The sequence below is a fragment of the Aulonocara stuartgranti genome, assembly GCF_965226115.1.
Source record: "Aulonocara stuartgranti genome assembly, chromosome: 16".
Classification (NCBI taxonomy): Eukaryota; Metazoa; Chordata; class Actinopteri; order Cichliformes; family Cichlidae; genus Aulonocara; species Aulonocara stuartgranti.
Window position 1 is genome coordinate 16,344,433 of NC_138952.1, and position 22,208 is coordinate 16,366,640.

The 22,208-nt window shown below is 37.3% G+C and overlaps 3 protein-coding genes across 5 annotated transcripts in view; 2 read left to right on the plus strand and 1 right to left on the minus strand.

The window, feature by feature from the left end:
- The first annotated feature begins 885 nt into the window (after positions 1–885).
- Positions 886–9,938, plus strand: ssb (small RNA binding exonuclease protection factor La). The gene is made up of 12 exons (XM_082507233.1): positions 886–1,015; positions 3,047–3,113; positions 3,201–3,304; positions 4,918–5,096; positions 5,352–5,455; positions 5,558–5,661; positions 7,193–7,264; positions 7,356–7,398; positions 7,497–7,637; positions 8,148–8,334; positions 8,464–8,571; positions 9,641–9,938. Exons 2-12 carry the CDS (start codon positions 3,054–3,056, stop codon positions 9,718–9,720), a joined length of 1,182 nt encoding a protein of 393 aa, XP_082363359.1. The 5' UTR covers positions 886–1,015; positions 3,047–3,053; the 3' UTR covers positions 9,721–9,938.
- Positions 9,728–11,926, minus strand: mettl5 (methyltransferase 5, N6-adenosine). Of its 2 annotated transcripts, XM_082507234.1 has the most exons (7): positions 11,676–11,926; positions 11,469–11,583; positions 11,194–11,378; positions 10,573–10,655; positions 10,350–10,401; positions 10,219–10,268; positions 9,728–9,860 (listed from the first exon to the last, which is right to left on the minus strand). In XM_082507234.1, exons 1-7 carry the CDS (start codon positions 11,773–11,775, stop codon positions 9,819–9,821), a joined length of 627 nt encoding a protein of 208 aa, XP_082363360.1. In that variant the 5' UTR covers positions 11,776–11,926; the 3' UTR covers positions 9,728–9,818. The 2 variants fall into 2 exon arrangements, with proteins under 2 accessions (XP_082363360.1, XP_082363361.1); XM_082507235.1 differs by lacking the exon at positions 10,219–10,268.
- Positions 11,927–13,235: 1,309 nt separating this feature from the next.
- Positions 13,236–22,208, plus strand: part of ubr3 (ubiquitin protein ligase E3 component n-recognin 3) — a 37,439-nt gene continuing 28,466 nt past the window's right edge. Inside the window, exons 1-16 of one of the 2 annotated variants that reach the window (XM_082509063.1) lie at positions 13,236–13,790; positions 15,161–15,300; positions 15,584–15,736; positions 15,926–16,081; positions 16,435–16,475; positions 16,707–16,773; positions 16,857–16,987; positions 18,231–18,459; positions 19,325–19,504; positions 20,282–20,415; positions 20,529–20,615; positions 20,698–20,763; positions 20,857–20,946; positions 21,152–21,280; positions 21,414–21,466; positions 21,559–21,692. In XM_082509063.1, the coding sequence (XP_082365189.1) occupies positions 13,357–13,790; positions 15,161–15,300; positions 15,584–15,736; positions 15,926–16,081; positions 16,435–16,475; positions 16,707–16,773; positions 16,857–16,987; positions 18,231–18,459; positions 19,325–19,504; positions 20,282–20,415; positions 20,529–20,615; positions 20,698–20,763; positions 20,857–20,946; positions 21,152–21,280; positions 21,414–21,466; positions 21,559–21,692 (2,224 nt within the window). In that variant the 5' untranslated portion in view covers positions 13,236–13,356. The remainder of the gene's footprint in view (positions 13,791–15,160; positions 15,301–15,583; positions 15,737–15,925; positions 16,082–16,434; positions 16,476–16,706; positions 16,774–16,856; positions 16,988–18,230; positions 18,460–19,324; positions 19,505–20,281; positions 20,416–20,528; positions 20,616–20,697; positions 20,764–20,856; positions 20,947–21,151; positions 21,281–21,413; positions 21,467–21,558; positions 21,693–22,208) is intronic. The other variant, XM_082509064.1, reaches the window with a different exon arrangement.

A 22,208-nucleotide genomic window follows, 5' to 3' on the forward strand; every position in this document is an offset into this window, starting at 1 on the left:
TTATCTTATCTTAAATTCAAATAATTAAAAGAAGACGAGCTACATTGCATTTTTTTAAAGTTGATATCAAAAGAGAAAAATACTGATAATAATAACATCAGTCTTTTCCCAAACTTAGGTGGGTGATATTTACGTCACACATACAACAATAAAAATACAATGTAGATGTCTCCCAAAACAAAGTCAGGAAAGAGGCAAAATTATTTTAAGCTAATGAAATGTCAGCCTTGATAAAAGTCTGACCTTTCTTACAACAATCGGTGCAACTGAAGTCCTACTATAATTGTTTTTAAAAGGTACACACATCAATAAAAAACAACCTAATAAATACGAAAAACAAAAACTTTAAAATGACACATAAAAACTAAACGCCGTGATTAGAATCACAGCGGCATCTTGTGGTTGTGATATATCATCGCAGTTTATAATCCAGGTATCAAACTTAACACACTGTTCGCGTAAATACGTGACTTAGCAAAAACAAAAAACAAACAAAAATTCTATTTTTAAGCGCGAATATGAAAAGCATAAGAATGTTTAACAGGTATAGGAACATGTAAAAAGAATACTGAAGTTTTTGGATACATTTGTAGTCTTACGTTATTTTTTATTTCAGGCTTGGGAATCTTCCTGTGTTTGAAAAACAAATGCACATCGATCAGTTTGCTTAAACTTTTAAATAAGAAGGTAATGTCTTGTGATTTTAAAGTGCACTCTGGCTAAGTTTGAATTTAAACATTGTGCACTGATAAATTAAGTTTCTTAATTTTAATTTCTGATTACCCAAATATGTACTAGAGAAAATTATTCCAAAGCATTAGCACGTATACATAATGAAAAAGACCAAATTTCTTGTTGTTCTGCTGCAGGGATCAAGCACAGAGGAGCTTGCGCGAACATAAGTCTTTTTTGGCCCTTGGTGGGCTCCGTAGCACGCAGTTCCACAACGTGCGAGCAGTGAAGTGGGGACTGTTGGTTTGAACAGCTTAAACTGCTTCTAGCTGCGACTTATTATGTAAGTGTAACTTTTTACGATTGTGAAAACAATTTTTAAGGCTTTTTATGTTACCCAGGGAGTGTTTTATAACGTTACTAAAGAACAGAGTGGATTTTCTTCCAGCAGGTTTAAACAGCGTGTTGCAGCTAGAATAGTGTTAGCAGAGTAGCGGTGACTACTTTAATTTACCTACAAAAAAAAAGTAATTCACGCACTAACAAATCACGTAATTTAGTAAAACATGTACCGATAGCGTGGATAGACAAATGAGAAGCTGCTTTTGTTGTGTTGATGCCAAGCGTGGCCCGTGTACTGAAAGAGCTAAGCTAACAAGTTAGCCGTGGAGCTAGATGAGCCCGTAGTTAATTATGGTAACTGAAACACGTCGGTTTAGTCCTGCGATGTGCTACAACTCACAATTTTAGGTTTAGGTTCCCTTTTGTAAGATTTAAAACTGGGCATCTATCTGAAGGTGTGTATCTAAATGTAAATATATAGCAACTAAATGATATTTAATAGTGCATATAACTGTGTAACTGCATTAAGTTATTACTTTGGTTATTATAATCAAGTCTTAAAGATGGTTCCTGTATGGCCTTGCAGATAATTTACAAAAACTCAGACAACAGCAAGGCCTCATACCAGCGTTTAATAATATGACAACGTGGCCAATAGCTAATCATATTTTTTCCCTAGTTCGTTTTGCTTGTATGTTGTTTTTCAGTTTTGGGTTTTATTTATTTATTTTTTTGCTTTGTGTTGTTTGTTTTTTCCGATTTCTTTATACTCTTCCTCGTGCTGTATTTGAACTTTCAGCCAGCACAACATTGATCAATGTCGGCTAGGGAGGTTCGTAAATATTATTTGGTTTGCGGATAAGCTGATGTCAAGCAACATCCCTAGAAAATGGCCACATAGCTGCGCTGTCCTCAATATAGCAAAGGGGAATGGAACTTTCTGTGTTTACAAACATAAAATATCAACATATAATAATTCTAAGGGTGAAAAAGCCGATTTCCCATTAACATGGTTCAGGCTGCCTAAGCCTGGCAGTTTTTAGTCATTTTATACCTTCTGTTTAAAACAGTTGACTCTTTGAGTACTAAAGTCTAATATTTGTTAGAACAACCTGTTGTATAAATTTAATCTTTGCCATGTTTTAGATTGTTTAGATTTTTGATTTCACAGGTTGTCATACAAGTGTTTTTCATGGTTTTTGACCTTCAGATATTTTTACTTGATTCTCAAAAAAATTCATTTCTAACAAATTAAGAGGTACATCAAAAATCAAATGAAATGGAAAATAATGAAAATATTTAAGTGTCATAGCTTTGTTTTATGTGTAATTCATGCAAATTATAAACAATTATAAACAAAATTACAAAACCCAATTTAAAAGTTCTTTAGGATTTGTTCCAGAAAAATCATTTTTAATCCAAATTTTATTCCTTTTAATCTTTAATGTATTAGTAAAACCAAAATCTTAATATATTTGGCCAATAAGAGTGCATCGTAAATTGTAAGTTATCCTATAGAATCTTATGTGTGAGTGTGTGTGTCCAGTCTGTTTTAAAACTTATGACAATCAAGAATTTAGATAAGTGACTTGAAATTTTATTAAATATAGATAAATATTGTGAATGACGTCACCTGCAGTACCTTCACATCCCAACAGAGGGCTGCGACCCACATGTTGGGAATCTTCCATTAATATAAAATTTACATCCATCCATCCATTCGCTTCCGCTTATCCTTTTCAGGGTCGCGGGGGGTGCTGGAGCCTATCCCAGCTGTCATAGGGCGAGAGGCAGGGTACACCCTGGACAGGTCGCCAGTCTGTCGCAGGGCTATAAAAAAAAAAAAATTACAAATTTACAGTTAATACAAAAAAGCTCCCCGAAAAAAACATTTCGATTTTTTTGTTTCATATGTAACATGGATAAAATCTCTTCTTGTAAGATATTTTTATTTAAATGTTTGTTGTAAACATCAGAGAAATCTCTAACTCAGTAGGACACCTTTCTTTTTGTTTTGTTTTTTTCTATGCAGAACCAAAATGGCAGAAAGTCAAGAAGAGATGTCTCCACTGGAGGGGAAAGTGGTGCGACAGATCGAGGTATTTCCAATTTAAAGTTTAAACTCATATTTTGGTATTTACCAGGTAAAACTGGTCCTGATTTGGCTGTAAATGATTCCTACTCAGTACTACTTTGGCGATCACAATCTTCCAAGAGACCGGTTTCTCAAAGAGCAGCTGCAGGTCGATGATGGCTGGGTGACTTTGGAGACGATGCTTAAATTCAACAGGTTTGTTTATTTCTCTTTAATGCTTTCCGTGTCAAATAATTACTGTATTTATTTTATTTTAGTCTCTATTTTTGGCTTTCATTTATTTACCTATGCTTTTTGTTTATTGAGATTTTAAGGGGGGGAACTCTACTCTGAAGTATATAAGTGGGGTTTAAAAGTCCAGGCGCTATCTTCAATTTGTTCATCTTTAGATTACTATTCAGTACTACTGATGTACTTACTTGTGTTTACTGATTGATGAGAAGTCTCTTTAACTTAAGATTTTTAGCTGATTGCATTGTGTATTTATAAATGTCATCATCTGAGGTCTCTAACTAAACTTAGGACTGAATTTTAGATGCACTTTTTAAGGTGTTGTTTGACATTACGAGACGCTGCACTAAAATCTACTTTGTAAATTTGTTAATTAAAATTCTTTCACTGTGAAATTGTATATACCTGTGGGGTATATTTGTTGGTTGCTTATATTAGACACTTTTTATTACAGATTAACTAAATACTATGCTTATCACAACTCGGCATTAAACACTGTGCTTACCTTCTGTGCAGTGCAGTTCTAACACTGCTTTATCTGTTGAAATATGAGCACAGAAAACTGGCCATAAAGCCTGCTAAAGCACAGAAATTAGCCACAGAAAATTAATAAATGAAAGCTGACACATGATGTAAAATGCTCTGACAATTTCTGCTAGTGTGTCCTATCAAGTCCCACGTTTTGTCATCCTCTAGAGGTTGTAGTTTTGGATATTTTGGATGTTGGTGTATATATGTGTGTGAGGATCTTTAAATGCAGCATGCGAGTGCAGCTAATAGGAGGAGACAGTGCCTGTGGCTGTAGTGAATGTTAGTTTCAATGTGCGTTCACATTGTGGTTACTGCATTGTTGAAGTGGCTTTTTTCTCTTCACCACACCTGTAATGACTAAAGGAGGTGTGATTGAGGGCTGACAGTAATTGGCAATTAACTAGCTTAATACCAGTATATTATTTATTATATTTATTGTTGTGAAAAACAGCCTTTTATGGACTGCAGTTCTATTCCACTTAGTGTAAAAATACTAGCACAACATGACATACTGAAGCTGCAGTAACAACCTTCAGTCCACAAGGACAAGGGTAGGCTTTTGAGTATAGCTGTTTGGGGTGGGTGTGCTGGGCAAGAAAAGGAGGATAGTGATGACTAATCGGTGTGTTTGGACCCTTTCTATGATTCATGATGGGCAGGATGAGATGAGAGCATGCTCTCATGCTGTGCCTCAGGTTCACTTGTTAGCAGTCAGGTCACAAGTGGCCACAGCAAGGGCAAATTAACACAGCAGGAGGAATCCATTCCTGTAATCCCTTTATTAAAGTGTATATTTAGAATGTAATGTAGTGTGTGAGTCAGCAAATTACATTCTAATTGAGCTTTATTACTTGAAATGGGAGTGCCCACCCCACTCACATACATAACATGACCAGGCTGAGAGAATTCAAAGAGGGACAATTAGATAAACTGCAGGGTCTTCTCCCTTATAATGCAGATGAATGCATGCATCATTAGTGTTAACACACAGCCCTACAGCCGCCTGTAGCTGAGTGTTTGTTGAAAGATTTGCATTCTTTTCATAGGTTGAAGTCTTTAACCACAGACAGCAGCGTCCTCATTGCAGCTCTGGAGAAGTCAAAGACTGGTCTCTTGGAAATCAGTGAAGACAAGACAAAGATCAGGAGGTCTCCCAGCAAGCCCTTACCCGAACAGGACGATGAATACAAGGATGCACTTAAACACAAATCTGTATACATGGCAAGTTTTTTAGTTTTTTTAGTTTTTTTTTTTAACTGTATGCAAATGCTTTGAGAATGCGTAAATATTTGTTTGTGCTCACAGTGGCATTCAGACAACTTTTATTTTTTTCAAACTAATGCAGCGTAATGCAACAGTGCAATACATCTTTAGCCTACCCACACTCTTATAAATTGTGTAGACAAAATCACAATTATTCTCCACCTTGATTGTATTCCTACTGTTTTCCCTACATTTTGTTTTTTCCTCATCTAGAAAGGTTTCCCTCTTGAAACATCCCTGGATGAGATTCAGGAGTGGCTGAATGGCAAAGGCTCGGTAGTAAACATTCAGATGAGGAGAAACCTGCAAAGGCAGTTCAAGGTACGGGAAACAGAACTTGAGATGTATATAATTTTAAAAAATATTTTTTTTCAATTTTAGGAGACCTTCCCTTATATAATTTTTGTATTTCTGTCTTTTCAGGGATCTGTGTTTATCTGTTTTGACACTGAAGAGTCAGCCAAGCAGTTCCTAGAACGCACGGATATAAAATCATTCAAAGACAACGAGATGCTTGTGTTATCAAGGTAGGCTGTGATGCTTTTTAGGCACTAGCTAGCAGCTATCAATGGTGTCAGTGATTTAATAAAGAATTCACTGATTTAAGAGGTGTGGCAAATGTGTCATATATGTACTTTGATGCCTTTAAATCGGATGAAGTAGCTTGCATAACTTCTATTTTATTTTTTTTTAATCTTTTAAATTGAACAAAGAAACTGAACTGTTTTGTGTGTTGGGCTAATATAGACTTACAGGCCCATCGTACTTGACCTTGTGAATAATGTGACAGCACATCTGCTGATGATGTTTCAGCTTGCTGTGCACTTCCCGGCATGGAGCCTGTAAAGTTTTTACCAGCATTTAAATGATATTAGTAGAGAAGCCGAGAGAATCAGAGATTACACAGGGGTTTTTTTTTTTTTTTTGGTGAATCATACAAAACTACTATATCCCAGAAGAAAAATACAGGTGGTATTTCTGGGATACAGAGAATAGAAAACAGCTGTAACAAAGTTTTACAATTATACTAAACTACATACATATATCTGGATGATAGAGGTGGGAATCACCATACATCCCACGATACGATATTATCACAATACTTAACACACGATATGATATTATTGCGATTTTTTTTTTTTTTTTTTTTTTTTTTTTTTAAATATTTTGCAATATTCAGATTCTGTACATAAAGTTAAACTTTATCAATATTCATTTTGTCTAATATCAAAGTCTCGCACTCAGTCTTTCTCTCATTTCAGTCAGTTTTATTGTTGACAAAGTGAACGGTTTGTATTACAGTCTAGTCCAACTTAACTGAATACAACCATCTGGTACAATTATAGCTATTCTGAACTAAGCAATTTATGAAAACTATGCAGCCCCTTCAGCAACTGAAAAATTTGAAAGTAAATTAAAACAAAATATAAATTTACATCAAATAAAAAAGTTTTAAACTTAATTAAAATAAAACATGTTCTTAAATTAAAATAAGTAAACTGTCATGTTTATTGCTGCCAAAAAAAAGTTAAACACATTTGGACAGTGAAGGAATGTCAGGATTCTTGCTCAGAAAAAGGATCAACATGCTCTGAGCACAAAAACCTTTTTTGTAACAAAATATCGATTTCTGCTGTCCCTGTATCGATACATTATTAGCAAACAAAATATCACGATACTACACAGTATCGATTTTTTCCCCACCCCTACTTTTCGTTCGATCATGTCGGTTTTAACAAGTAAATGTTTCCCGGCATGGAGCCTGTAAAGTTTTTACCAGCATTTAAATGATATTAGTAGAGAAGCCGAGAGAATCAAAGATTATACAGGGTTTTTTTTTGGTGAATCATACAAAACTACTCTATCCCAGAAGAAAAATACAGGTGGTATTTCTGGGATACAGAGGATAGAAAACAGCTGTAACAAAGTTTTACAATTATACTAAACTACATACATATATCTGGATGAGATGCATTTTTTTAACTGGGGTTTTGCAAACCTTTGAATTTCTCTGTGTGAAACAATGTAATTGATCAGCTCTTTTTTTTTTTTTTTCAGGGAAGCCTACCATGCCAAGAAGGTAGAAGAGAGAAAACAGTTTAAAGCAGAGACAAAAGCAAAAGTTAAACAGTGAGTACATATTCTTTAGTATCTTTAATCATAAAACTGGATTTTACACTTTGTGAAAAATAACCTTCCTACTTCTGTCTTTTTTATTCAGGGAAAAGGAACAACAGCAGAAACACGCAGAGAAAAAAGAAATGGTAAGCTCTCCAAGTGTTTGTGAGCTTATTCTGCTAATGAACGCACCACTTAAAGAATAAATAGGCTTTGTAATGATGTTTTCTCATTTTACTTGCAGGATCTGCTTTTGGATGAGCAGTCAGGACGTTTACTGAAGTTTTCAGGAGAGCTTGAAGGTGTTTCAAGAGAAGACTTCCATGAATTGTTCTCTGGCATCGAACACATAAAGTGGGTTGACTTCACAAGAGGGGCCAAAGAGGTATGTTCTCCATCTGTTTCTTCATACATGTGGTATAACCTTATCTACTTACATCATTTACTTGTGTAATTCAATTCAACATGTTTTAATTGTAACCATTTGTTTTGTGTGTTTGTGTTTTTATATTTGTGCGGGTTGAGGACATCTGGTGAAATTGTGTCCTTGCAAGAGAGACGAGATGTCTGGGGTTGTTTAGACTAGTGGGGTGATGAATGATAATATCCACATCTGTGGTAATTATAGGAAATTTCCAAGGACAGAAAGCAGTTTTCATTGACAGTACAGAGAGATTTTGTCTCTTGGAGAAAGGGGGTGATGTCTTCCTCAGGTTTCTAATGTTTGCATGACAATAAAGAGACTGATAAACCAGAAAACTGAAGTCAGGTTTACAGACTTTTTTTCCACAACACAACATGGTGGCATGACTCAGGATTGAAAATGAGTAGAGCTGTTTCATTTCAAAGAAATACTATTTGTTTAAATATTTTATTTTTTTCTCCTCCTGATAAGGGCACCCTTCTGTTTGACGGGAAAGCACAGGAAGCGTTAGATAAAGCCAAAAAAGAACACGGAGAGGAACTGAAAATCAACGACAACACTGTCACATGGCAGCTGCTTGAAGGAGATGAGGAGAAGGATGTGATGAAGAAGATAATAGAGGCTCAACAAGGATCATTCAGCAGGTGCAGAGGCAGAGGTGAGATGCATTTCCATGTTGTTTAACATTGTTGACTGCATTGGAATGTAATCAGTTAATGTCAATAAAGATACAGTTCCACAGTGTCATCTATATGATTTAGTAAGGTAGTCTTGTCTGTCGTAAAAGGTGGAAGAGGAAGAAGAGGCCGACGGGGAAGAGGTGGCAGAGATCAAGGCAGAACTCAGTACCAAGGAAAAAAGATGAAGTTTGAAAGCGATGATCACCATGAGGAGGGTAAGTTCAAAATCATTTAGCGCTTTTAGTTCATTCAACTCAAAAATTTCATATCCTATTCATTTTCAGTTCCTAATGGAGTCCCCCAGGGATCTATCCTGGGCCCTCTTTTATTTGTCATCTGTTTCCCATTTGTCATTTTTCTAACAGTTAAACTCATGCAGATGAAGGCACAACATTGCTGCCACCCTTTCCCTCCCTTTGATAGCAGATCTCACGTGAAAAACAGAAAACAAAGTAGTGATATATACTCACGATATACACTAAACTATAGATGTGTAAGACAATGGGCCACTATATAGAGTCAACATAAAATAATCATGAATCCATTTCGCAGGCTTACATATTCTCAACATAAATAATGAATGGTTGCCAGGAAGCATAGAATTTTCCAGCACACCCTCTGATGGTGAACTTAATCTTCTCTAGATGAATGTGGCTCACCACGTCTCTGATCCACTGGCCAAATGTTGGGGGCCAAGGATCCTTATTTTCTATAAACTTAATATCAGTTTCCGTTGTTATGTTGATGACATTCAACTCTACCGGTCTACTAAACCTACTGCTGTCATCCCACCCACTGTCCTATGTGTTTACCTCCAGAAAATCAAATCCTTTCAATTTTCTCAAATTAAATTGATAAAATAGAGGTTCTCCTCATTGGCACCAAATCCACTGTCTAAATGTAACAGTTTCTCCTTTCCTTCTGGTCCAGACTCTGGGTGTCATTCTTTTCAAGCACACTCGCCTCCATCCATCTCTTTTTACCTGACTGTACTGCCATCCTTGGTCACACCTCGGTTAGGACCCACCTACTGTAGCTCTTTTTGGTCTTTCTCTCAACTTGTTCATAAACGTCAATTGTTACAGACTTCTGCTGCTTGCATCATCACCAGAACTCAGTCACATCACACCTGCCCTTCAAAAGCTCCATCGCCTTCTGCTAAAATATTGCACTTCAATATTCTGCTTCAAAATGTAGTCTTGGGAACATATTGTAGTCTGTGTTAAGATTATTTCTTATCTAATTTGTATTTTCTTTTTTGTTTGTGTTTTTTCCCTTTAACAGCTGCACCTATAAAGAGAGAACGGGAAGATCCCGATTATGGTCCTGCAGCAAAAGTTATCAAAACTGAAAATGGATCTTAGTTATGACTTAAAATCAGTTTTTCTTTAATGAAAACGTTTATTACAAACAGTGAAAATGGAAAATACAGAGACAACTTGAGTCCATTCCAGTGAAAGCTTCAAGCTTTGGAAAATCGTAGGAAGTCCACCTGGATGTCAACCTGGAGAAATATGTTCAAAGCATCATTTTGCAGCCTTTTATGTCCCCGAATACTGTGCCTCTTATATTATTTGTGTACCCATGTTTCTCTTTTGAAGATGTTTTGCATTGTATTCACCTTAAACTTTTTCACTATAATTTAATTTCACCAGGAGATTTTAGTTTATTTTGCAAGACCTGTGTGACATCTAGAATGTGTGTGGAGTTAGTTTTCCTACATTGACTGATTGAAAATATCTTCTTTGCTAATTTGTTGTTTGCATATGTGGACTGCAAATAAATCATTTACCAAAAAATGGGGGAAATCTGTCCTGTGTCACATTTAGCTGGAGAATATGTACTGTCTGATGTAATCTTACCGATTTCTTTTTGTGGAACTTGTAAGATGCTGGCAGGTCATATCGCAGTTCTTTAATAAAAGTATTTAGTGAATATTTGAATATTTTAATAATAGAAGAGAAAAAAAAAAGATTGGCCTTATTTTTCTTACCTGCTATGACTTCCATCTTTACTCCCCAGTCATTTGCCTTCTTTTGTATGTGCTGCAATGGGATCATAAAAAACAGATCAGGCATCACAACATTCATACTGTAGATAGAGATGTGAGTTTTGGCTTCATATTTAATGGTCACATTGATAAATTAACTGCTAAGTAAGATGTAAAAGATCAGCTTTCAGAGACCTGAGAGACTGTCAGGGGCTGGTGAACTTACTTCTCGTGTTGACGTTTTATGAAGTGAGTAAACGGCTGTCTTTGCCATGGTTAAAGCAGCTCGGAGGAACTTCATGTCCATACCTTAAACAAAACAGAACAATAAGTAACGGGCTGTATGAAGGGTTAAAGGGATGCTCCTGTGACTACAAATGCACAGCCTGCCCGAAAAGATGTGACAAATTAGGCAGCTGGTGAGTGGACGCTCAGGTGGACAAAACTGTCGTCACTGCCTGTCTGTGGCACAAAATGGTTTAAAAGAAATAAAGAAGCATGTTTGGGGGCTAGTTGGTTCATTCTAAACTTCATGGACTGATCAGCTACTTGTGGACACACACACAGTAGTGAGGTTTTAAACAGTCAGCGCTCCACAGCTGGACACATGAAGTGAAGAGAGTAGTGTGCACATATAATTGCAACAGTAAAGAACTGTGCAAACGACAAGTTGCCGCTAATCCTTACTACCATAACATAAACACGGAATAAACTTAAATGTATTATTTCTTTGAGTTATTTTGCATTTTGTTAGGCTGGGGGGCTTAAGTCTCTAGTGCTTCAGTTATAAGAGGATTTTCAAAATTAGTAAAGAAAGAAACCGTTCAAATTTAAGGCATGCGCTCACCTTGGTTGTGTTTTGTCCCAAATGGTGGATTCATTATGACAGTGTCAAACTTTTCGGCGTACGCCTCTGGCTCCAGACGACACATGTCACACTGGATCAAATCCACGTTAGAAATCTCAAACTCCTCTGCGTTTCTTCTGAATATGTCCAGAGCGTCATCGTCAATATCGAAGCCGACGCACAAACTGCAGAAAGAAGGAAAAAAGATAGATACAGCGCAGAGAATAGACTACAGTAAGCCACGGCTATGTTAAACTTATAAACAATGCTCTCACCCTGCGTCAAGCATCGCAGCTCCGATGCTGAGGACTCCGCAGCCACATCCCAGGTCTGCTACGAGTTTACCCTCAATGTCATCAAATGTACTCTGGATTGTGTAGAGCATACATGCTGCGGGGGGGGGGGGGGGGGGGGGGGGGGGATAATGAATACAAAATATGTGCTGTTACACGCTCAACTGATCGTCACTGTTACCGTCATACCTGCAATATGAGCACTGGTTGGATACTGCTCAAGAAGGATTTTTGGCTCTTCAAATGTGTCCACCTGCTGCAGACAGCTTTCTAATTCCTTCAGTTTCATCGCTTTTAATGTCCCAACTTTGCGTGCAACAGTGGGTTAATTTAAATTTCCTTCTTTAGTTTAAATCACATTGAGAGGATAATTTGAGCCATGATTTCTACTGAAGCTAAGAAGTTCCACGGGGTAAGCAGCTGTGCACGTCAACCAAAACAATCCGACGATAAACCGTGGTAGCGCACATGTTCCTACCCGCGAATGGTGTTTATGACACTAATAATAATATTAGTGATTAAATTAATGATGACAATATTGTTAAACCGTTTTACAAAAAAAAAAAAAAACCTTTAGTTTAATATCCACACTTTTATAATAATCTGTCATTTCCCTTTGTTATCAAAAATTTACAATGTTTTTTAAAAAAATAATAAATACATATTTTTTGCTACATAGACACGCAGATTGCTCTGTGCGGACAGTTACTCTATGTGCTTTTTGTTATCTGCACATGTAGTATTTTATTATTATTATTAGTAGTAGTAGTAGTAGTATCTTCTTTTGATTACACAAAAGATAATCTGCCTCTATCTCCTTCTACCTCCAGTATCCTGTTCTGTCACCCCAACCATCTGAATGTTCTCCTTTACTACATGAATCCACTCTTTGAATCCTCTCTGTGGTCTTCATCTTTTATCCATTATCCCTTCTCTACACATGTCCAAACCATCTCTCTATTTTGCTATTCCGGTCACAGTGAAAACCTCAGCTCTGACAACTCTAGCTCGCTCTCCTTCACTTCTCTTGTGCACTGTCCATTGTTTTGGATGGTTGACCCTAAGTATTTAAACCCTTCTGTCTTCAGTACCTCCAGTCCTTGGAGCTTCATTCTTACACCTATGTCCCTCTCATTCACACATGTGTTCTGTCTTGCTTCTACTTCTTTTATTCATCTTCTCTCTAGAGCAGGCCTCCACCTCTCCACCCTCTCTTCCACCTGCTCAATACTCTCACTATAGATCACGATGTATTCTGCAAACGTCATGGTCCATGAAGAGTCCCGACCACTGGAAACAAGCAGGGGCAGTTCTCACCATCTCACTGTCATCATACATGTCCTGCACCACCCTTGCAAAGTTTTCTACCACTCCTTACCTTCTCATGTCATATCAAAATTGAACATATATTAACATAACATTATATTATATTATATTATATTATATTATATTATATTATATTATATTATATTATATTATATGTACCTTACGTCTTATTGCTTAAAGCTAATTTATGTGATAGATATTTTTTACACACTTAGATTTTTGTTAGTTCTTGCGATTTTTTTTTTGTTTTTCCCCTCTCCTATTAGATGTGTCTACAAAAAATAAAAATAATGCTGATAAAGATTCAAAAACTCAACCCCCACAAAAAATTAACGAAAAGAAAAGAAATCCCTAAATTCCAATACTAGGTTTAAGTAGGTCAAATACTGTGTAGATTTATTTCTAGTACATGAAGTACAACGAGCGGAAATTACTTCAGGAAATTCTCTAGCCAACAACGACGTAATCAGCCGTATCGCGAGAAAACCCGAGAACATGGAAACAAGACAACAAAAATAAATTTGTGGACAACAAGCCAGAGTGCATGATGGCGGCGTCGCTGCTACGCCGGGACAAGAAAGCCACTGCCGCCCACTTGAAGGCAGACTTAAACCGGACTGACAATAGCTCCGGAGTCCGGCAACTACAGGAGCTTCTTGACGCTGTACTGAATCCCGAAAAACCAGCGGCGGACGGAGAAGCTCTTGACTGGTGTAAATGTCTGATTGCAGGAGGCGAAGGTTTCGATGAGTTCTGCAAAACGGTGCGCTCCTATGACAACGCGACTCTGTGCGGCTTGGTTTGGACGGCTAATTTCGTGGCATATCGATGCCGGACCTGTGGCATCTCTCCGTGCATGTCGTTGTGTGCTGAGTGCTTCAATAACGGAGACCACACGGGCCATGATTTCAACATGTTCCGGAGCCAGGCTGGTGGGGCCTGTGACTGTGGAGACAGTAATGTCATGCGAGAGAGTGGGTAAGTCCGAGCTAGCTAACCCGGCTATGCTAACCGGCGCAGCCAGTGACATTTTCTCATGTGTGTTGTCAATGACAGTTTCCATATAAATTTATGAGATGCTGTTGCAGGCGGACAACATTTTTCAATCTAGCGATACTCCTGTCATTTATAAATACAACCCACGGGCTAAGGGTTACCTAGGCTAGCTAAACTCCAACGATCATACTGGGAGGTGTAGCTACAGGTTTCCGTGTACCTCTGTCTGTGGCTCTTTAGATAATGGTGTGGTCTCCTTTCTGCTGTCAAAGTCTGAATGATCGTTAAGTAAGTGTCATCATTTTATCTTAATGTTTAAACAGCGACTGTCTCTGTTACTCTCTGACTCAACATCATATCTCTGTTCTTGATTACAGTTTCCTCCTAATCATAAAACTTAATTTCCACTCGCGGTTTAGATAAAATAATGTAGTAAACTATTAGCCTGCTTCCAGAGTTGGCCTGATTATCATGAGATGATAATTTAGTTTGTTACGTGGAAAGCAAAATACTGGGTAACTGAGTAAAAACCTATATAGAGATTCAGCATGCAAGAGTCTTTACTGCTATTAAGTAAGCATAACGAAATTATAGTTATTGTCCCTCAAATGGTGCATAAAGTGTACTTATACTGACACACACACACACATACTAATACATATGTGAACATATACATACTTGTGCATAAATTATATAGAAACGTATGTCATTTTGGATGATGTAAAGAGTAAGATTGGACTACATCTTTATAAATATGTGATGTATATATCAGGGTTGTAAATATGTGGAATTGAGCAGTAATGCACTTTACATGCGTTATTTACAGATTATGAAATCTCTATAAACAGATTATATGAATGTAGATATATAATTCTAAGTGTTATGAACAGATGATCATTTTTTTAAAAATATTACAGTCTTATGATCTTCAATAACAAATTATTCATATGTTAGACTATGTTTTTGTGTCATACTGATTCATTAGCTCATAAAATTTGTGTATGGATATTTAATGATGTATGAGAAAGAGGTGTGGTAGTGTGTGGGCTGCTGTGAATAACCCTTTAGTTCCCACTTCAATCAACCATTATTACCCAAAGCCCAATCCAGTAAATATCACAACAATATATTCATGAAATAAACCAAAAGGAAAACTCTTCTGCTCAGACCTCTGGGCTGTTTCAGAAGCTGAATGCAAATTGTACTCAATTTCTACCTGATAATTAAAACATGCTAACAGTTTCTTGACCAACTTTATCTTCTTTTAGTGCACATGAAGGAACAGCAGGAGCGGTCAAATGTACCTTTCTGTGTGACACTGTTTTAAAAAAACATTTCCTTTCCCCTGACAGGTTTTGTCGAAGGCATCGGTTGAGAACTGGGGAAAATATCCCCTTAATTCCCAGAGACCTGCTCTTGATGTCTGAGATGGTTCTTCCCCGCTTTATCCTGTGTATCATACAGTATCTGAGAGATGGATATGTTGAACCAGGTGAAAACAGTCATAACAGACACATGAAGTACAATACTTATTAACCAACGTAAACTGAACCTGTAACTTTAATGTGTGGTTGTCACCAATTAAAGGTACAACACCAGACACTTTCATTCGCTTTAACTTCAGTGGTTTACATCTGATATGATATTATATAAGATGGAAAACATGAGCTGCTGTGCAAGCCTTATACAAGTGTTATACAACTATTTACACGTAGAGTTACTTTCACTGAGTGCTGGGTCTCACGGGTCTCGCATCTCTTATCTTATTTTACCAGACACCTCAACTGAGAGAGATCTACAGAAAGTCCTGCAACAGCTGGAGCCTCAGATCTCCTTCCTTGAGGAGCTTACAAAGATGGGAGGAGCAATGAGGACTGTGCTGACAAAAATCTTGACCAATCAGCAGGCATTCAAGGAGCTGAGCATGGGTAAATATCCAGCTTAGGGTTTGGGCTCAATTAACAGAGCATTACCACTGATTTTTTTTTTATTTTTATTTTTTTGTAATTTTAGGTCAGCAATGTACTAATTGTGAAAAATATTTTACTTGATATATGTGAACCAAAAAAAAAAAAAAAAATTAGAAGGTTTTCTTGCTCACTGCTTAACTGTTGCAGGCCAAGAGGAGAATTTGTATGCTAAGAAGAACTATGACAAGTATTTGTCAGCACTGAAGAATTCAGGTCTGGTATCAGTGGAGGAAAAAGGCCAGAGTGCTGCTGCTGATGTTGGTGTTGGGGCTGAAGGAGGTGCAGGCGCGATGGTCCTGTTAGGTAAGATGACATGTTTTTTTTTTTTCTTTCAATAATCATCCATCTGCTTCACATCTTTAAGATAAAAAGAAAAAAAATCATAATACTCTCCATTTGTTATTAATTATTATTTTTATTTGAATACATTTTAGTATTGTAAACGAGTCCACATTCCTATAAACGTATATTAGATTCTTTTTCTACCAAGTTTTATATATATTACACATGCAGTACTTTTTAAAAATGTATAAATAAATGCACGTACAGTGAATAAGAGACCAAACATTTCATAAATAAGTTTGTTGGTGCTATAATAACAGGTGACATATGTTCTAACTGTTGCTAAATAGTAATTAGTCCATTTGTTTTGTTAGGAAACAGCGGACCAGGGAGTCCAGACGAGCAATGTAAAGAGGTATGTTAAACTAATGCTTAAAAGGACACTGACCTGATAATGAATGTGTGTTATTTTAAGTAATACGTTTTTTTAATTCCTCTTTTTATAAAACTGGTAAAGCCATATCACTGACCTGTGCAACATTAATGTTGTTTCTAATTTATGCTCAGTCAAAAAATGCTCAGTTGATGCCTTAATGAAAATTTGCAGACTTCTTGAAATTTATGTTGTTTTGTGTTTTCTTCCAAGGAGGATCAAGATGGAGGACAGTCTGTTGGTCAGAGGAAGAGGGTTAAGCTGAGTAGCAGTACCAAAGGTGCATGAAAAGAAAGGCATTCACACTATAATGTCTGAACTGAGCTGAACTGTGTATTCATTATGTCTCTTTATTGTCCTCAGACCCTTGTATTATTGAATCTCTGAAGCATAAATGCTTCCTGGAAGAGTTGCTGTTTTGGACAATAAAATACGAGTTTCCTCAGAAGATGGTCACCTTCTTATTAAACATGTTGCCAGATCAAGATTACAAGGTATTTTCTTTTCCAATTTTTCATGTGCAAAAATTAATGCCGCATACCACCTTTCAGATGCCTGTCTGATCTTAATTTTAACCTCCTAAGACCCAAACTCTTCCACGGCATGCATTTTTAATTTCTCTTTGATATTTGGGCATATTGGGACCTGATGAATGTAAAAACAAAGAATTACCAGCTTCTTTTTTTTTTTTTTACCTGATTTTTGTTTCTTAGAAAAATAAGAGCCACATATGAGGATATTCGTTTAAAATTTCGATAGAACAGTAGCAGTATAATGTCCTTGTAAGTGGATATCAGGCTCTCAGAAAAATTAAGTATTTTGGTCTACAAGGGCCTGAAATGTGATGTCCACATATGTGGATGCCAGGTCCTTGGAGGTTAAAGGATTCCTTCCTATGACATGGTGCAGACCAGGAGCAGTTATACAGCTCACAGGCTAAAAGTGGTCCACAAAGGCCTCCAAAGGGTGTCATTTCATTTGGCTTCGTTCTGCACCAGAAAGCTGTTTGCATGTCATTGAGAACAAATTAGAGATGGGAATTATCGTCATCATCTTCTTGCTGACGAACGCATTAACCACAACCTGCTGCATGACACCAAAGTGGTATTGTTAAGCCAAGGACCTGCACCCACACGTTTACAACAGTGGTGTTTCTTTATGAGTTTACAGCAACTGAATGTGGAACAACTGACGCATTGTTGAAATCGCACAAGACATTTCAGACTTTTTTTTATTTTTTTTAAATAGATGGTTTATTAAATTCTTATTGCATCTCAGTATTTTTGTCCTTACTACTCTAGTAAATGATTTACAGGAAAAAAAATCCTTTTTGAGCTTAGACCTTGGTGCAACTTCCTCCCCTCCTTCCTCCTCCGTTAAAGCCAGCTTTCTTCTGATTGGTTGCCCTTCGTAAACAGAAGGTTTGAACACCAGAGAAGTGTGGTCACAGCCTGAAATAACCGTATTGTGGATATCTGGTCCCAGTTACACCATACACAGCCTGAAATTGGAATGTTTCAGTTGTTTAAAGCTTGAGCTGGGATTACATGCACATATTTGAAATTATGTTTCCTGTGTTTAATATAAGAATCTTACCTTCTGTGCTTTGGGATTCATGCATTGCCTTTTCATCATGCCTTTTCAATATCAAACTGGGCTTAAAAAAGCTCAGTATGTATGAGTTTTTGAAGGCAAGCCTTAATCGTGTTATGGGCTTCTTGTCTTTCTCTCTGGCAGATCACCTTTACAAAAACATTTGTCCAACATTACGCTTTCATCATGAAAACGCTGATGAAAAGCCACGAGTCGGATACGATGTCCAACCGCATCGTTCACATTAGTGTGCAGCTGTTCAGCAACGAGGAGCTGGCTCGACATGTCACAGAGGAGTGTCAGCTGCTGGACATCATGGTCACAGTCCTCCTCTACATGATGGAGAGTTGCCTTATTAAAAGTGAGCTTCAGGGTAAGTCGGCCAGTTTTCTCACTATTTTGATAAATGCTCACTCGGGTTGTATTATTAAACATGAGAAGGTTTTTTTTGTTTTCTTTTTTTAAATGGTATTTTCCAGGTTATTCATTGTTGATATTTTTGTCTTGAACTTATTAATAAAACTGAAATTTGGATTTAAATGGTTTTATATGCACCTGGTCAAAAGATCCATCATGACACAAATAATGGATGGCATTAGCTGCCTTTTTTATGTCTAATTGTGCAAATCTGTTACATGAAGCCACTGAGTTTTCTAAAGCAATAATTAAATATAAATGCTTCCTAAAGAACAAAGAACAGCTGCTAATTTTGCCCTATGTTTTTAATCATTCTTGGTGCTTATATAGCCTGCACAGATGTTTCATTTCATTGCTGGCTCCAAGTAAAATGAGCTTGAATCTTTACCTGTTGGGTGAGTGGATGACGTGGGCACCCAAGTTTGTGGGTGCGATGACGTGAGAACATGGCGAGTTTAAAATTAATACCATAGTTGTTAGACAAGTTTGAATCTCAGTGACCTAGACCTCAAGGTTAAGGTCGGAGGTCAAGTTTTCTGAAAATTTTGCAAATGCGGTAACTTGAGAAGGAAGTCACCTAGGAGTTTGAAATTGATACCATAGGTATCTACTAGGAGGCTGAGCAGTAGCACTGGCATAGACTCCTTTTTTAATGCTGCACTCATCATTGTTGGCAGTGTTATAATAACAGCCAGGTGTTGATTTAAATAACACATTGACCCATGTCTATGTATTTCTTTATGTTTATTTTCTTGTAGATTCCTAAATACGATTTGATTCCAATTGTCAGTGTTTCCTGTCTCGCTGTCTTTCTTTTTTAGATGAAGAGAACAATCGGCATGTTGTGGTGAACTGCAGTGAAGCACTATTGAAGAACAACACCTACTGGCCCCTAGTTAGTGATTTCATTAACATCCTCTCACACCAAAGTGTAGCGAAAAAGTTCCTGGAAGACCACGCATTGTTGATGCTGTGGATGAGCTTTGTGTCGTTTTTCCAAGGTAAGTCCTATTACTTTCTTACACTTACTTACACTTTAAGATCACTGGATTAGATTGAGGCTTGTATTAATTAATTCTTGATTTAAAGAAAAAAGCTTCAAATTTTCCCCTAGCCTCCTTTGTTAAATTAATGCTATGTTATCCCAATGAAATGTACTCAAACAAATGTATTTTCATCTGTGACTCAGAAAGTTAATTTCAGACAATGCTTGTATCCCATCTATTGTTGGTATGGTGGGTTCAGAGATATCAAACCACATGGATATCAGTGTAATAGATCTAGTTTTTGTTATTCAGTCACAGTCAAGTCAAACACAACGCTTGATTTAAAAGCGTGTTCCTGCAGATTTATTTAAACTTCTGGGCTTATTCAGAAGGAGATTTGTTGCCCTCCTTTTAAATAGTTCAACCAAAAAGCAGAGTTGTGGTGCGATAGATTCTTTATCACTGGATTTGAATTGTGGTTGGTGCTGCTGGCTTTTTACTGCACTCTACCACAATCCTAAAAATAACGCTCACCCTTGTATAGTGGGCCTGAGTATCCTCTTGCTGACGCTATGAGGACAGTGTCACTATTACCCTGTATCCATGCGAGCCACAAACTGACACATTCAATAGAGAGTTTTGTAATTCACATACTTGTTGACATTTTATTAGGTTACATATAAATATGAGGGGAAATGTTGAATTTTAAAAACGCAGACTTGTATTTTAAACTTTTTATGTGCATTGAGAAGTTGTGCATAACAGGTTATAACCATTCTGCTGCTGTCATAGGTATGAATCTGAATAAGCGGGAGTTGAATGAACATGTGGAATTTGAGTCTCAGACGTACTATGCAGCATTCGCAGCAGAGCTTGAGGCCTGTGCACAACCAATGTGGGGTCTCTTAACACACTGCAAAGTCAAAGTAAGTCTCACTCACAGGATTAATGGAACATGCGTTATAAGCACCCCAAGCTGCAATCACTTACTACATAATACTATATCAAATTTTTTACATCTGATTTTATGTGTTACCAGGAAACACAAGAATACACTAAAACTGTGGTTCGATACTGTCTGGAGACCTTGCAGATCTGGTTTGATGCCATTGGCTTCATTGATGAGGTATATTAATGGCAAACTGCCGTATGTACAAGTAATATTTTCCCTCCCCTGTTTCACATAAATGTCTGTATATCTGTCATAGCCTGCTCCGAATCAAGTGACATTTCACCTGCCACTCCACCGCTACTACGCCATGTTCCTCAGTAAGGTATGCCACCTCATCTTTTAGTGCACAGTCTATTCTCTTTGGTGTCTGTGTTTATGTGTTTTTAAAGTTGATTGTTTGGTTCAAAATCCCCAGGCTGTAAAATGCCAAGGACTGGATCTGGACAGCCTCCTTCCTGACCAAGAGATGTTGATGAAGATCATGGTGCATCCACTCCAGATCCAGGTATAACAGTGGAAGACAATAGATTTGGTTTTACCTGCATGTCTAATGCACATCTGTGTCCATGCACTTATTGTAACAAGTAAAAGTATTTGCAGACTACGTGGCTTCAGGTTAGGAGAAGGTTAAGTGATTCCAGCCTACCACGTCTAACACTGGTCTGCAGAGACTCCTCACTCAATTAACACTTTGTTCTATGTGACTGTAGGCGTGCCTGTCAGAAATCCACAGCAACATGTGGGTGAGGAATGGACTGCAGATTAAGGGACAGGCTATGACTTACGTGCAGTCACACTTCTGCAACTCCATGATTGATCCTGACATCTATCTGCTGCAGGTGAGGACTCCTGCTTCACAGACAATACTTGCTGAGTGTCACTCGTGTGTGTGTGTGTGTGTGTGTGTGTATGTATTTCTTTTATAATTTCAATTTAGTTTTTAAGTCTGCTTTCTCTCTTTTATTATTGAAGGTTTGTGCATCAAGACTAGACCCTGACTACTTTATCTCAAGTGTTTTTGAGAGGTAAGCTATATTTCTGATAATATTATGCTACATAAAACATTTAACATTTGCAGATGGGTAACATCTGGTTTATAAACTGTCCTCTGATGCAGGTTTAAAGTAGTCGACCTGTTGACCATGGCGTCTCAGCATCAGAATGCCGTGTTGGACTCTGAGCAAGAGAGACCAATGCTAGAAGGAGCACTTACCTTTCTGGTCATACTAACAAGCCTTCGCATTCATTTGGGTGAGTGGTACAGCAGAGGGCTGTGCAGCATCTTTATCAGAGTAGCAAACTACCTTACGGTATATAGAGTTACCCTAGAGCTAATAAATCATTTGCTGAGGCTCTGCGAGGTGTTGATAGCTGGTAGGTCGTGTCGCTGTTGGCACGAGTTCATGTAACCATTGTTTCTCTTTGCTGGTGCAGTTTTCCTGTATTTGGCACTCATCCCAGGAGTGTTTTTCTTTGCTGTATTACAATAAGAAGTGACTTTTTCACGTAAAACTCTCCAATGAAGTCCTTTACTTGGCTGAAAATGTCATTTGAACTATTTCTAGTATTTGTTCATGGAGATAACCAAGGACTTTGTAAATTATACTCTGACGCAAAAGGCCTACATTGACACTCCTCTCTTTGCATATATTGAAATATAACTGTGATACAATTTCTCCCTAGGGAGATAGTGCTTTCAGATGTTCTGCTGACTTATTCATCCATATTACAGAACACTGCATTACAAAACTGCATTATGTTAAAGAG

What these genes read in the sequence shown, in the direction of transcription:
- ssb (XM_082507233.1), top strand. Translation starts at nt 3,054, where the DNA reads ATGGCAGAAAGTCAAGAAGAGATGTCTCCACTGGAGGGGAAAGTGGTG. An exon ending in ACCTGCAAAGGCAGTTCAAG is followed by an intron (nt 5,456 to 5,557) that starts GTACGGGAAACA and finishes CTGTCTTTTCAG; the next exon opens with GGATCTGTGTTTATCTGTTT. An exon ending in CGATGATCACCATGAGGAGG is followed by an intron (nt 8,572 to 9,640) that starts GTAAGTTCAAAA and finishes TCCCTTTAACAG; the next exon opens with CTGCACCTATAAAGAGAGAA.
- mettl5 (XM_082507234.1), bottom strand. Translation starts at nt 11,775, where the DNA reads ATGAAACTGAAGGAATTAGAAAGCTGTCTGCAGCAGGTGGACACATTT. An exon ending in GCTGCGATGCTTGACGCAGG is followed by an intron (nt 11,379 to 11,468) that starts GTGAGAGCATTG and finishes TTCTTTCTGCAG; the next exon opens with TTTGTGCGTCGGCTTCGATA. An exon ending in TGGGACAAAACACAACCAAG is followed by an intron (nt 10,656 to 11,193) that starts GTGAGCGCATGC and finishes GTTTTGTTTAAG; the next exon opens with GTATGGACATGAAGTTCCTC.